We start from the raw sequence: 15,867 nt of genomic DNA, 5'->3' as shown, positions 1-15,867 counted from the left end.
CCCCGCCCCCGGGACACGCAGTCCATGTTGAGAAGAGGAAAAGTTGTTTTATAAGAAGAACATTTGTGAGTCAGCTCAAACTTTAGCATCCTTCTTTTCACATGCAATAAAAAGTCACTCTGTGTGCATCTCACAACAGTTCCTATAGGAGCGATTTATAGATTATCATGACAGAATTATGCTAATTGAAGATAGTTAACTCCACATCAGAAACATAAATTCATCAACTAACCATTCAGAGACGTCCTGTTGCATTCTACATGTTGTCACTTCTTCTTGAGTCTCTCCATCTTTGTCTGACTCTGTTTTATACCCCCCTGGTTTTTTTAAATTGTAAACATGGTTACTCACAGCTGATGTAGCCAGCGCATTTATTTATTAATTTCGAACGGTAAACAGTCAGATTCACCAGAACTCCTTTACTAGGTGTCCTCTGTCACTTTTTAACGGACATCCTGCAGCCAGAATCGAGTACTCACCCAGACCATGGTATAATAGAATGCTAATGCATAATTTAAATACATAAAAAAGCTCCACAAATAAAATAAATGGGCAAGACAATTAGCATGATCTTCATGAAGACAAATAAATGTTCTATAAATGTCATTAAGGACTGTTAACATGGCCTTTGTGAAGGCAGATTAACATTCTAAAATAAAGAACAGTCTTTTATGACTGTTTAATGACCCTCATGGGAGAAAATAAGTGTTCTAAAATAAAGAACAAGCATTTAAGACTATTAACATGGCCTTAACTGTGGGATCCCTATATACCCTTTGTTTAATTAAAATCTGTACAAGTACAACAAATATGTATAAATGTAATAATACATACGTACATATATTAATTATATATATAGGTCAGACATGGCCTATTTTAACAGAGAAGCATTCTGAAATAAAGAAGGACTGTTTCGTGGTTTTTATGAGGGCAAATAAATGTGCAAAAGTAAAAAACTATAATTTAGGGAAATTTACATGACTCATGAAGGCAGGTAAACCCTAAATTAGGTTTTGATATATATTAACATGGCATTTATTGAGGGCACATAAATGTTCTCAAATAAAAGAACAATCGTTAAATGTTCTAAAATAAATAATCATTATTAAGGACAATTTATATGACCGTTATGAAGGCAGATAAACCTTTTGAAATAAAGAACAATCACTTTGGAATAATTACATGCTCTTTATTAAATGCAATTAAATATTCCTTAATAATAAGAAACAGGACATTTACAATATTTACACAAATAACTATTTACAGTGAAGCATTTCTCCTCTCCTGCAGCCACTCTTCTACAGTCTTTCCCTCTGCTGTGGCACAGAAGAAGAAGCTGCCCACCCTGGTGTGCCCAAACTCTTTTTTTCTGGGCTGCCCACATCGACTGCATGTGTAATCTTTTCTTTCACGTTGCTGTGGAGGGGGCAGCCCTTGCTTCTGGGCTAAAAACTCTTCTGCCTTTCTCTTCCTCCACAAAGTTGTTCTGCTCAAAGATGGAGCAGAGAGTGACGCCGGCAGTGGAGCAGAGAGCGATGCTACCGGTGGAGCAGAGAGTGACGCCGGCGGTGGAGCAGAGAGAGATGCTACCGGTGGAGCAGAGAGTGACGCCAGCGGTGGAGCAGAGAGCGATGCTACCGGTGGAGCAGAGAGTGACGCCGGCGGTGGAGCAGAGAGCGATGCTACCGGTGGAGCAGAGAGTGACGCCGGCGGTGGAGCAGAGAGAGACGCTGGCGGTGGAGCAGACAGGGCGGGTGCTGATGCGGGGGGAGGATGTCGCTGATTGAGTGCTGATTGAGGTGCAGCGGGCACTGACGTCTTCTGTTTGGCTACAGGAAGAAGGGTGTTAGACACCATGCGGATCTGAGGCAAGGGCACACTCAGAGCCAGCACGTCTGCTTCCAGCTTCTTCCAGTAGTTGTTGTACCTGTTTAAAATGGCACAATTAATAGGATGAACAGAATATGAGAATTGTAAAATTCCTTTTATAGCTGGCTTTAAAAAGAAACTACTTACCAGACAGAAAGCGTCCGCTGATTGACCTCAAACAGCTGAATCCTTGCCCGTCCCCTCAGTGCTGGGCAGTTCCCCACCAGCCTCCGTATGGCCTGGTAGTCGTGTAGAACGGCAGCCCAGCGGTTCAATGAAACTCCCCACTTCACCTTCCCCGCTGGATGAATGGAGGAAAGCTCCAGACATACTGCCTCTACAATTCGACTAATATTGGGCCATTGCGCAGGGCCCGACCCCTGCCCCAGCACACACCTGTAAAATAAAATAGGGAATTATAAAGCATATAGTCATTTACATTATTAAAGCTCTGTGTGCAAATATTTAACTTACCGCTTCAGGCTCTCCTTTCCATGACAGGTGGAGGTTTTGGAGTGGGTGGCCTTAAACCTGCCTTGTAAGAGTCTCCCCTTGTGTCTCGTCGGATAGGAAACACCTTTTTTGTCACTGTCCGGCAGTCTGTCCCACAGCCGAACAATGTCAGTGGCTTCCCTATCTGAGACACAAGGCTTTTCTCTCAGCTCGACGAGGTACCTGGCCAGGTCCACCACTCTGTCAAAACCTGGTGTCCCGTCTGGTCCTCTGCACACCTAACAAGAAGAAAGAAGAAATTAGTGGATGGATAAAAAAAGTCCTCCATATGATGGCATGGCAAGGGATGCCTGCATGCATACATACATCTTCTTGGGGCTCAGGAGGCAGGTCCTGGGAGGACTGAGAGGGTGAGGCTGAATCCTGAGACAAGCGTACAGCTTCCTGGGTGGACACTAAGGAAAGAGGGGAGATGGTGTGGTCCTGCTCCTCTGCCTCATCCCCAAATCCCTCATCTTCTGCCTCCCCTAGGTCATCTGGGATTCTATCTGGGGCATCTGGGTCCCGCCCAAAGTCCTCCCTGAACTCCCAGGACTGCTGCGAGCACAGGTACTCCACCCCGATGAGCTCGCCTGACAAAACAAAATTAAATTGAAAACAAGGTTTTAAAACCGACACCTGTGCATTACAAAGAAAACAACAAAGCATGGCATTATAGACACATACCCGTGTACTGTCCTGGCTTTGAATGGTCTTGTACAAGACTACAGCCAAGAAGACGCTGACTGAGCTCATTGAGGCTGTGCTGGAGCGAGGCACTGTAGCAGCGCAGGGACGACGGGCCCTCATCCATTACGGTAGCAGCAGCAGCAGCAGCAGCGCGGTCCTCGTTCCACCGCTCCAAACCCTCAAGCAGATAAGCCTGGAAATTTTCCAGGTTAGCGCTCGTTCCTGATAAAAAAAAAAGGAAACATTAACACTAATTTATAATTACAAAAGAGATAAAAACAGACAATCACAAAAAAAAACATTGAGGTGGATGTGTGTAATCTCACCGGGTATGAAGCGGTTGAGGTGGTTGTGGAAGGACTCCAGGGAAGTGAAACCCCTAGCGCAGCGGTAGACAGGAAGTGTGAGCCCTCCCCTTGTCATACTTCCTGTCTGGGTGTACAGCTGCACACCAGGGGGGTCCTGGATGCAGGGAAGATGGCGTCTTTGCGTGTCCCATATGACGTCCATCCTCTCCTGGTCCACCAAGGGGATGCCCATGGTTTCCCTGGCGTCCTTGAAGGCCTCCAGCAACGTACAGATTAGCTGCTCTGTCTCCTCCACGCCACGTGTGCAGCGTCGACAGTGCAGCGCCAACTGTCTGGAGGTGAGCCTGCTGGTTAGCTGGTCATCAGTGAGGCCTCTGATGCCATGCTGTTGCTCTAGCTCCCTCATTTTGGCCTCCCTCAGCAGAGCCACATCTCCCTCGTCCCAGACGAAAATGCAGGCAGAGAGCTTCGCCATGAACAGACCGTAGAGCGGGTGGCTGTCAGTGTGCAGACCAGCGGCGAAGCGCCGCATGAAGTGCCACACATCGAGACGTACCACCACATCACTCCAGCCGCTGAACATGGCACCTGCTCTGGATGTGCCCACAGAAGAGCAGCAGTCTCTGTCCACATAAAGGAGCGTGGGGGGAGCGACACCAGCCGCCTCGTACCTCTTCACCAGGCCTGTGGTCATGGGCAGCAGTCCCTGACCCTCGTGTGAGGTGAGCACAGACATGAGGACCTGTCCGTGCTCATTGCCCACATTGGTGACCCAGGCTGCGGTCCCAGCTGCAGCTCCTGCCAGTTTTTTGGCCACCTGTTGTTGGAAAACAGAAAATTCAGTACAGATAACCTACGAATTTTTTATCTACACCTGTATATACACATTTGGGCCTTTGAAACTAATATTTGATTAATATGTTACCTTTTTTGTGGAGGCCATCTTCAGGATGGACCCAAAGACAGAGGTGACCCTGGCTTTGAGCTCACCATACCGGGACCGGATATCCTCTGCGTGGACAGAGAGGAGCCACTTGGCGGTTGGTACAGGCGGCTTGGGTGGTGGAGGTGAGATGGGCTGTGTGGTGGTGCCATGGAACCGGTGACACACAGAGAGATATTGCAGGGACCTCTCCATCCATTCCTCACTATGCTGTTCACACAGCTTGTGATACAGCATAGAGACGCTGTTGCCGAGAGATCGCTCCCTCATCAACTTTGCCACATGCATATCACAAGAGTTTATTAAAGTTCCTTTAAAGTGTTATCTTTTCCAGAGCAGAGGAAAGGTGCGATGTTTCCCATACAAAAAGATAAAAAAACTGTACAGACTTTGATATTGTTTTAAGACTGACATCTATCGAAGGTCAAGCAAGGCTCAATGGGGGGCCGTTAACACATCTTGAATAGAACCTCAGCTGTCAGGCTAGGTGTCTCAAGGTGTTGGAATGTTATTGTTCTGAGCTTGACACCTTTGAAAGGTCAAGCAAAGATCAATGGGGGTGGGTCGTTCACACATTCTGTATAGAACCTTGACTGGCAGACACAGTGTCGTGGGGAAAAACTACAGAAGCTTGTTTTGTGTACAAATTATTACATGTAATTAATTTTAAAAGTACTAAGAAAAATATTATTTTTAAGTAATTTAAGTTACATTATTACCATTACATCCTAGTTAACGGTGTAACATGTTAGTAGGTAATTGCACCTGCAGTAAGAATAATTTTCTCATGACTCACCGGTAAGTGAGGATAGCTAGGAACATCCTGCGGTGAGCCGGATCCAGCTGGTCCAGGACGTCATAGGACCACGCGGCGAGCTTCTTGTGGCAGCGCTGACACTCCAGGTACTCTGTTGCCAGAAAATACCAGCCGTGTAAATTCAGCACCCGCCTCACTGTCTTGTAGAGCCCACATGATGTCAGTCGCCGACCAGACCGTCTGCAGTCTGGCGAGCTGCAGATCAGCTTGTAGGACCACATTCTGTAGGGCATCCACAAACACAGCGGCCAGGTGAAGAACACGTCCGGCGATGCTGGAGGCTGATGATACTGCAGACGAGGCTGGGGAGGGTACCACCACATCTGCAGGTTATCTGTCAGCGCTGCCCTTCCACCCTGGCGTCGGAAGAGGGAGCGGCCGATCCACTCGTGTTGTTCTTTTGGAAGGGAGTGCTTCCAGGCCTCAGGGAGAACAACCTATAGGAACACAAAAATATGTCATGTATGAATAAAAACAAAATGAGTAAATTAATAATAATATATATATATATATATATATATATATATATATATATATATATATATATATATATGTGCAAACTTCTGGTGTGAAAACTGTACCTCAGAAGCCGCTGACACCAGCCTTTGAGCGGCTCTTTGCTCCAAGCGAGGTGAGCGGATCGGCGCTGAAGGTGGTGGTGCTGGTGTAAGTACTGTGAAGAACACATCATTTTAATTTTGTAATTAGTACTAATGATTTAATAATTTGAAGACATTTATGGTTACATAACAATACCATATGATGTTAGGAAATGTATTAGTGATCACATAAGATCAGGTGAGCATGCTTTTTCTACACACAAAAGAAAACAAAACACTCACACTGTGGCTCCACCTCCATGGCTGAAGCCAGCAGATCTTCATCTGTTGGCTCTGAGGGCAGAAAAATTACAATGTTATTCATAATTCCATTAGAACGTGCATAGAATTACACCACTTATAGATCTAAAAACTCACTGTGTGCTGTGGCTGGCTGGGAATGGGAGCTTTGGGTGGGAGGAGGAGAAGTCAGGCGTGAAGGGTGCGGGACAGCAGGCTGGGATGCAGAGGATGACTTTTTTTCCCTTTGCTGGTCCCTCAGCAAGATGTACTTTTTCAGGGCGTCCATCTTGCTGCCTGTATTGGTGCCCTTGTGCCGGATGAACTCCACATAACTACATAAGAAACACAATAGTTTACATGATAAGAGTAAAATAAATACAAAACAGCAATACAATAACAAGCAAGCAGAAGCACATATTACCTTTTCCTCTCCCTGTCCTTAGCCTCATAGAGCTCCTTGTAGGTGCTCTTCTTGTGGACCCCAAAGCCCACCAGACAGTCACCCTCACAGCCAGGTAACGTGCCCTCTCTCTGGACTTTCTCTACGGTGGCTGCCTGCTTAGAAGGCCTAAGCACCAGCTCTCCAGCCTCCACACGCAGGTTGGGTGTGCTTTCCATTCTGCAACAGTAAAGCAATGCAAACAATGAAAACCCCCACTGAAAACCCCCATACACAATAAATATTCATGGAAAATTTTAAATCAGTGGCATTAGTACTAATTTTTTTCTTTTTAGTTATATATTTTTATAATTTTAAACGAATTTCGTTTTCTTTTTCCATAGTTGTTGATTATTCGGATCATAAAACTGACATAAAGTGAGTAAAGGGTCAAACGAACGCTCATCAGAAGAAGTCTGCATACATTATATTTTTGAGAGAAAAAAAAGTGGATTTACTGGCGTCGATGAAAATCATGAATGAAACTGTACATTTTATACAGAATTATATGTTTTACGTCAGCTGCTTATGAACTGCTCGATATATTAGCCCATTGTTTTTCTCACGCCACTTCTGCATGCATTGCACATAGTTAAAAGAAAGAAAACCTGCACTTTACTGGGTGTCGATGAAAATCATGAATGAAACTGTACTTTTTATACAGAATTATAAGGTTTAGGCGGGTCAAACGTCATTCCAACGTAACGACTCGGCATCACCCCAATTTTTTTTCACCCGCCTCTTCTGCATGCAGTACACTTTGATAAAAGGCTTATTATGTGCCTCTTTTAAAAATACAATACAGATAAAACAAGAGAAAGGGAAAGAAATATGCTTACTTACGTGCTCAACGAAAAAATACAGGGTAGAAAAACCCACAAAAAAAGAGAGCAAAAAGGCTAAAAAATGATCCGTGTGCAGAAAATTGCAGCGTTTTTAAAAAAACGTTTGTGTTAAATATTGTTTTAAATGGAGTAAAACAGCAAAAGATGGTTATTTCCGGTTATTTCGGGGCAATTCGTGATTCAGACAGAGTGAATCGAGTGAATGACGTCGGAGTCGACGTTGGCGCCGGCGACGAGGCCTCGGCCAATAGGAGCCGAGGCAGGGCTCCCGGCCAATGGGAGGAACCGCCTAGGGGAGGAACGAACGTCTCTGAAACATCACAAACTGCCATATGTAGCTGCCTGGTTTAAGAAAGATTGGACTCTTTGACTGATGATTCCCACCCTTTATTCGAATGTCCGTCATCACAGATAAAGGCACCGTCGAACAACGTCTCTGGAACGAACGTCTCTGAAACATCACAAACTGCCATATACTTAGCAAATATTGCTAATATGAATAATTGATGTGAGTAAGTGAGTGAGTGAGGTTGCAATTGGCATTGCACTTGAGATTGACATATATACATATATATATATTGTACAACTGGGCATGCGCAAAGGCGCTACTGGGCATGCGCAAAAACAGAGAAAAATGCGCGGTGGGGATGCTAAAGCTTCGCCATCGTTCTTCTCTGTTTTCGCGCATGCGCATTAGTGCCTTCGCGCATGCCCAGTCGCACAAACGCGGTACAAACGAGACACCATCAAAGCGTAGGATCGAATCCCGACCGAAGCACAAATATTAAACATTATATTACACACTATTATATTCATATTATGCCTATTTCATGTGTATACATAAAAGTAACATGCCGTGCGTTATTTGTTTCACCTTTTTCTGCATAGATATTAAAATCTGTTGTGTTAAACATTATATTGTATTTATATTGTTTATGTTAAATAATATACTGTATTCATATTGTTTCCCCTTTTTATATTGTTTCACCCTTTTCTGCATAGATATATTGTATTTATATTGTTTCACCTTTTTCTGCATATATATAAAAATTTGTTATGTTAAACATTATATTACATTTATATTATGTCAATAATTTTATTTCAATGTATAAATAAAAGTTACATGCCGTGTATTATTCGTTTCACCTTTTTCTTCAGTAAAAAAAATATCAATTAAATATCAGTAGTTGTTGTTGTTGTTGTAGTTGTTGTTGATGATGATGATGTATAGATGCAGAAAACACCAAACACAGCAGCAGTAGACTACAGTGTGAAATAGATTATTTATTTCAAACTACAATACAATAAAACATGATGATTTTGATGATGATGATGATGATAATAATAATACAAATAGAGCATCAGAGCAGACACATGGCATAAATGTTCTGGGGCGAGATGCAGAACAGTGGTATTGATGCAGAACAGTGGCACAAGGCTTCATTCCTCTTATTTTAAACCACATCAATCACAGCAGACAGACGCATAGTATAAGGGCTCATTACAGACATGCATGGATAAATAATGCAGCAGCATACAGTGTGAAGTACCAACGCGGCGGCAACAGAGCCAGTGGCAACTGGACGTAACTCCAAAGACAGTGACCACATTATTGAACATACCCACATGTCCAAAAGGCCTATATAACTTGTCAGCGCATAAAATCAGAACAGCACAAATGCATGACAATGTGTTATACAGGTGTGAATGTGTTATACAGGTGTGAATGGGACAGACAATGTTTTCTTTTCTTTTTCTTAAGCCATATGATAGGCAGCATACACACACAGTATAGGCCTATATAACTTGTCAGTGCAAAGAATCAGAATAGTACAAAGGCATGGCAATGTTATACAGGTGTGAATGGGATACACAATGTTTTTTTTGCTGTAGAAAAGTTGTGGCAGGTGTGGACCGGTGTTTGTAGGAAGCCTCCACACCGCGGCAAGGTCCCGGTCCTTGTGGAGGGTAAAGTCAATGTCTTTAAAAAACAAACAAACAAACACTGAAACAACTATATACACCTGCCCCAGCGAGAATGCGAAATCAGTCCGGGGCTCGACCCTGGTCCTTCATCTCCCTCAGCCAGTCCTCCACACTCTTACCCGCTGCGGCGGCAGAGCAAAAATGTACATTGCCGTAGCGGGTGTGTCCGGTCTCCCTCCGCTTTGGCTGGCCGCATCTCCTGCACTTTTGTTCTTGTGGCACGCCGGCCCGGGCAGCGACGACTGTTCCTGCCGCTGCCCTCTGCTCAGCCCTCTTCCTCCTCAGCCATTCAGTTTTGTACGCAGAGCGAGGCTGAGGAGGGGGAGCAGGAGGTGGTGCAGGCAGCCGAGGGCCGGCGTGATGTGCGGCGGCCAGCGGCAGAGGGAGGACGTGTGGGGCTGGCGTTGTCCGAGGGAGCGTTGGGATGGGGAGCACCCTCACACTCTGCTGGGGCAGTGAGAGGTCCAGAAAGAGAGGCTGTGTTGCCGGAAAAGGTCCTGTTGCAGCTGCAGCAGCCGGTGGTATGGCCAGGACAACAGCTGAGGGGGCAGGCGGTAAAGGCGCCAGTGGGCGCACTGGCGCTGGCAGAACAGGCACCGGTGCTGCCACGGCCGGTGCTGCTGCCAGAGGTCCCGCCGCCCTTGGCGCTGCTGTCCTCGCCTGGCCTGTTGCTGCTGCCGGAGAACGATCCACCGCTGTTGCTGGGCACGGCGCCGAACCCGCTGCCGCTGCCGCTGGTGGTCGTCCCTCTGCTGCAACGCCTGAAGCTAGCACAGTCCTCTCCTTCTCCCGCTGCATCCTGGTGAACCTGAAAACGGATTTCAACGTAGTGTTTTAGTTACATGTACAATTTTGAGAGCATGCCATTCAAGCATGTCATTACCATAACATCAAAAGCATCAAACATACCACAGCGAGAGGGTCCTGGCGTTCAGCTCAAAGAGCTGTATGGGCGCCCGAGCCATCAGCCTCTGGTGGCCCAGCACAAGGTCCCGGATGTGCTGGTACCGAAGCAGTATGCTGTCCCACCGCGACCTCCGGGCACCGCGCGCACGGCTGCCCGAGGGGATCAAGCGGCAGAGCTGGGTGCATACTGCCTCTACCAGCCGGCTTGCGCTGGGACTGCTGGCAGGTCCAGAGGTCTCTCCGACCAGGCAGCTGTGGACAATGGACAAAAACAATGACAGATATGAGCATGATAATGGGCAACATTACATAAAGCAGCTTGTTTGTACACCAGGGAAATGTATGATGGAAGCGTAGCCTTACCGTCTCAAGCTTTCCACACCAGGTATACTGGGGCGGCTTGGCTTGGCTGCCATGAAGCGCCCCTGAGCTGGCCTGTCCCTGTAGCGGGGAGGGTAAACCACTCGGGCCCTGTCGTACGGTGACAGGGCCTCGTAGAGCCTGATAAGCTCGTCTACCCTCCCCTCTGACAAGGCCGGGTCGTGACGCAACCCCACCAAGGCCGTGGCCAACTGGACCACGGCCAGGTACCCCGGCTGGTCATCCGGTCCTCTGTAGTCCTGCAGACACACAAGAAGAGATGGAAAACAATAAGTCAGGTGGATGGAACAGAGCGAGCGCAGTTTTTGGTGATGCGAGATGCACTGCAGTCGCAGACCACAAAGAGGTGGCGTGCTTACCTCAGCAGCCTGCTGAGGCTCTGGCGAGGACCGGCCGGGGGAGTGGGGTGCGGGCTCGGGGGCACCGGTCGGACTGGATGGCTCGGGCGCGGGTGCGTCAGCCGGTCGCCCTGACCGCGGGTCCGTCTGAGGAGCTGGGAACTCGCCAGGCACGTGCAGGGTGAGGTCCTCCACCTCCTGCGGGCCGTCGGCGAGCTCGTCATCCTCGACGAGTTGGGGAACGTCCCCCCCCGCGTCCGGAATGTCAGGGTCCAAGCTGACGTCCTGCAGCACTCTGCCCGTCTGGGAGTACAGGTACTCGATGCCGATGAGTTCCCCTGAAGTACAACAACACAAATCGCATCAGTCAGTCTGGTACAAATATCATTCAGTGTGGACACGTGTAAGCGCGGTGGCTTGAGTGTTCTTACCCGTGTACTCCCTGGGCTTGGTGTAATCCTTGACCACACTCGTGCCAAGCACCCTTTGGCTGAGCTGGTCAAGGGAGTGCTGCAGGGGGCCATTGTAGGAGCGGAGCAGCGGCCGTCCCTCCTGTGCCACGGACGCCGCCCTGTCGGCGTTCCACCGCGTCAACCCCTCCAGGAGAAATGCCTGGAAGTGCCAGGGATTGGCACTTTCTCCTGAGGAGGAACACAGATCTGTTTAGCAGTTTATTCAGTGCACACAATGTGAATGACAGCGAGTCGATGACAGTGAAAGATTGACATGACAGTGAAGCATGTGAAACATACCTGGAATGAAGCGGTTGAGATGCAGGTGGAACGACTCCAGGGACGTGGAGCCTCGTGCACAACGGTACACCGGCAGGCTGATCCCCCCCTTGGTCACCCTGCCGGTCTCAGTGTACAGCTCCACGCCCGGCGGGTCCTGGATGCAATGGAGGTGGCGCCGCTGCTCCGTCCAGATCTTCTGGATGCGGTCTTGGTCCAGCAGGGAAATCCCCATGGTGTCTCGTCCGTTGGCACCGCCGAAGGTTTCCAGGAGGTCACCGATCAGCCGCTCCGTCTCCGCCGCTCCACGCGTGCGGCGACGGCAATGGAGAGCCATATTCTTGCGGCTGACGTGCCTCCACACTCCGGCGTCGGACGAGAAGGTCATCCCCTGCGCCTCAAGCATCCTCTTCTTCGCCTTGAGCAACCGGGCTGCGTCCTCTGGGTCCCACAGGAAGATGCACGAAGACAGCTGCTGCAGGAAGGGTTTATACAGCTGGTGGCTCTCGGTGGTGACACCTGTTATGGAAAAATGCATGTTACATCAAGTTATGGAACCATGATGTCTCTTACTGTGATGCTGTTTGTTTAATTATTGTTTTTGCCACAACGCACCTGACGCGAACCGCCGCATCAGGTGCCAGATGTCCAGCCGGACCACCAGCTTGTCCCACTTCCCGAACATGTCAGCTGTCTTGGATCCCCCGTGGGACGAACAACAGTCCCGGTCGACGTAGAGGAGCTGAGGCGGCTCCACCCCAGCGTCCCGATACCGCCGCATTAACCCCGCAGCCATGGACAACAGGCCGGCACCCTCGGCGTCCGTGAGCACGGACATGAGCACCTGTCCGTGCTCGTTGCCGACGTTCGTTGCCCACGCTGCGGTCTGGGCGGCAGCACCGGCGAGCTTCCGGGTCACCTGTTTGAAAGAATAAAGCATCTCAGTAAGGCTGCACGCACATAGCCAGAGCGTGATACTCCGCACCACATTTATATACATATATATTTATACATACATAGCACCACATTTACCTTCTTGGTCGAATCCATCTTCAAGACCGTTCCGAAGACGGAGGTGACCCGGGCCTTCACGTCCTCCAGGCGGGAGAGGATGTCGTGGCAGTACACCATTAACAGCCACGCGTACTGGGGCACGGGTGGCGGTTTTGGTGGTGGGGTGCACATGCGCACGACACCTCGCGACGTGAAGGGCTCCATGACGCTGAGGTAGTGTATGGACCGCCGCATCCAGGCCTCTGTGTGTGCCTCACAGAGTTTTTTGTACAGCTGCGTGGCGCTGTTCCCCCGAGTACGCTCACGCAGCTGGATGATTACCCGCCGGTCGCAGGCGAGCCTACAGAGAGGAGCACATCATGTGTTACAGAAGAGCCACACACAGACACACTGTGACAGTGTTCAGACAGGTACTTACTTGTAGGTGAGGATTGCCGGCAAGAGGGCGCAACACACAGACACACTGTGACAGTGGTCAGACAGCTACTTACTTGTAGGTGAGGATTGCCGGGAAGAGGGCGCCACAAACAGACATACTGTGACAGTGTTCAGACAGCTACTTACTTGTAGGTGAGGATTGCCGGGAAGAGGGCGCGATGCCCCTCTCCCAGCTGACCCACGACCTCCTGCGACCAGGCAGCTACCTTCCTCTTACACCGACGGCACTCCAGGTACTCGGTGGCCATCAAGTACCAGCCGTCGATGTCCAGGACCCTCCGGATGGTCCTGTAGAGCCCACACTTGGTGAGGGCCCTATTACAGCATGTCGGCCGGACGCCCCACAGACGCAGGGGCGTCCAGAGGAACAGCCGACACGCGAAGAAGGCAGCTGGTGAGGCGGATGGCTGAGTGTAACTCGGCCGGGGCTGAGGGGGGTCCCACCACAGCTTGAGGTCTGTGGTGAGTTTGGTCCTCCCCTCGCTGTCTGTCTTGAACAGCTCCCGGCCGATCCACTCCTGCTCTTCCACGGTGAGAGCTGTCCGCCAGCTCTCAGGCAACCGGGACTGTGAGGGAAAAAAACAACACAAACAAACACACTGTAAGGAGGCTGAGAGGAGGTGCTGCATGCAGTTTGACAGTCAACTTCACTGAGTTGTGCCGTCCATGAGTACGGGCACGGTGTGTGTGTGTGTGTGTGTGTGTGTGTGTCTGTGTTTGTGTTTGTACCTCAGCCGAAGCAGGAGTGGGCGTTGCGGGCTGCTCCACTTTCCTCTCCTTCCTCTTCCTCTTCTCCGGCGCTGGTGCCAGGGTGGCCTCCCCAGATGGCGTCTCCTCCACGGAGACGCGACGGGGCTCCTCCCTGGTCAACGCCGGAGCCCGAGCCGGAACCGCGAGCGTAGGTGGAGCAGCCGCAACTCGAGGTGGTGGCGGTGGGGGAGGGATGGAGGACAACGCCGGAGGAGGTGGAGATGGAGGCCTCACCACCAGCGGGAGAGTCTGAAGGACCTGTACGTGAGCTTCAGACACATTCACACACAACAAAATGGCATCAGCACAATGATAGTCATGGGGCAACACACAGGCAGGCAAGACTAAGTGAGTCTGAGTGTTAATGACGTGCAGCATGCCAGTGATTAGATGACGTGCAGAATGCAAGTAATTAGATGACGTACAGCATGCCAGTGATGGGGCAGATGGTTTAGTGCTACAAGGTGAATGTCAAGAGATGCAGCAGGGCCAAGGGAAGTAGACATGTGAAGGTGGTTAAGCAAATCTACATTGCCACTACGTTCTACACATCTACCACCGACAAAGACGGCTACATTACCTGCCAAACCTACCTTTGGTCTTCAAGCATCAGCTGTAGAGACCATCAAATGAAACCATTACAGTTAATACAAAAATACCGCCAGAAGAATATATATTGAGGGCAAATGTTACAGTGTGACGTGTCCAGTGTGGTGCCAGTTACCCGTTTCTAAGTCAGTGGCCATCTGGACCAGATCCTCGTCCGTCACCTCTGTGGGGGGGGGGGGGGGCGGCGGCGGAACCGAGGGGCACTGGTCTCTGACGGATGTAGACACCGCTGTGGGGTGGGAGGGCAATGGTTAGTTAATCCTGTACACTGAACCACTGTTGTGTTAAAGAGAAAGAAAGAGATCTACCTGGAACTGCAGGCCGTGCTGGTGTGGTCATCAGCTTCCTGACCTTGGCCTGCAGCTCACCTGGGGCCATTGGACGCCTTCCCAGTAGGGCCGAGAACATGGGAGCGATCGGCTTGCGCGGCGGCAGCGCGGTGGAAGCAGCGGCCTTGCTGGGGCCACTGCTGGTGGTGGGGGTGCTGCTGCTGCTGCTGCTGCTGCTGCTGGTGGGAGGTGGGGGGGTAGCAGCCACCTCTGCCGACCGCTCCTTGTCTCGGCCCAGGATGTACTTCCTGGCGGCGTCCATCGAGGTCCCAGGCTGCGGTGTCTTCCGCCGTAGCCACTTGACAAAGCTGCAAGACAATGATCAAAGATTAACACGCATATCAACAAGTCACAGCACCCTGTCGACAGTTCACTGCCCTTCACCACAACAGGACTTACTTCTGGTGCTGCTTCTCCTTGGAGTCGTACAGGTCCTTCAGGGTGGCCTCCTTGTAGTCCCCAAAGCCAACAAGCGCCTCGCCCTCACACCCGGGCTGAGTGGCGCGAGCCCGGGCCTCCTCGTGCACCCGGTGGTAACGCAGCTGCTCAGCAAAAGCAGGGTGGGCGCACGAGTACCGGGCGAGTGCGTCCTTGTTGGCCATAAGGGGGCTGTCGGAGGCACTTTTCTCCCGCTCCCGCTGGTGGCTGGCAACCAACTGCGTGGTGTAGCCCACGTCGTTCTCCAGGAGCCAACGGAAAGTTTGACCCTGGTACTTGCCAAACTGGATGCTGTGGCATCTCTGCACAGAACAGTAATGCCATGTGTCTGCTCTGATGCTTAAAGGGGTGGTAAAACACGATTTCACTTTTCTAACTGTGAAATGTTGCTGTTTGAGCATAAACAACATCTGCAAAGTTACAATGCTCAAAGTTCAAAGCAAAGGGAGTTATTTGCTTTTAAAGAAAAGGACTACAACAAACGGCTGGTAGGGACTACACGACATTCCTCCCAGGTTAGTGACATCAGCAACCCTAAAATGTACATAAACCCCGCCCCCGGGACACGCAGTCCATGTTGAGAAGAGGAAAAGTTGTTTTATAAGAAGAACATTTGTGAGTCAGCTCAAACTTTAGCATCCTTCTTTTCACATGCAATAAAAAGTCACTCTGTGTGCATCTCACAACAGTTCCTATAGGAGC

At 49.7% G+C, this 15,867-nt stretch overlaps 1 protein-coding gene across 1 annotated transcript; it reads right to left on the bottom strand.

Moving 5' to 3' along the window:
• Positions 1–1,168: 1,168 nt before the first annotated feature.
• LOC143736382 (uncharacterized) lies at positions 1,169–4,590 on the bottom strand. Its single transcript, XM_077227122.1, has 7 exons — positions 4,285–4,590; positions 3,378–4,176; positions 3,049–3,273; positions 2,689–2,954; positions 2,344–2,600; positions 2,017–2,265; positions 1,169–1,927 (listed from the first exon to the last, which is right to left on the bottom strand). The coding sequence occupies exons 1-7, from the start codon at positions 4,588–4,590 to the stop codon at positions 1,261–1,263; spliced, it is 2,769 nt and encodes a 922-aa protein (XP_077083237.1). The 3' UTR covers positions 1,169–1,260.
• Between the last annotated feature and the right edge of the window lie 11,277 nt (positions 4,591–15,867).

This window comes from Siphateles boraxobius, unplaced genomic scaffold (genome assembly GCF_051911475.1).
Source record: "Siphateles boraxobius isolate OS27281-9 unplaced genomic scaffold, OSU_SipBor_1 13, whole genome shotgun sequence".
NCBI classification, from domain to species: Eukaryota; Metazoa; Chordata; class Actinopteri; order Cypriniformes; family Leuciscidae; genus Siphateles; species Siphateles boraxobius.
Note: the sequence above shows the minus strand (reverse complement) of the source record. Positions and strands in the feature narration are given on the sequence as shown.

Excerpts from the sequence above, each read along its gene's own strand:
- LOC143736382 (XM_077227122.1), bottom strand. The coding sequence starts at position 4,590 with ATGCATGTGGCAAAGTTGATGAGGGAGCGATCTCTCGGCAACAGCGTC. Across the intron at positions 3,274-3,377 it reads CCTCAACCGCTTCATACCCG|GAACGAGCGCTAACCTGGAA; the intron begins GTGAGATTACAC and ends TTTTTTTATCAG. Across the intron at positions 2,266-2,343 it reads GGAAAGGAGAGCCTGAAGCG|GTGTGTGCTGGGGCAGGGGT; the intron begins GTAAGTTAAATA and ends TTTATTTTACAG.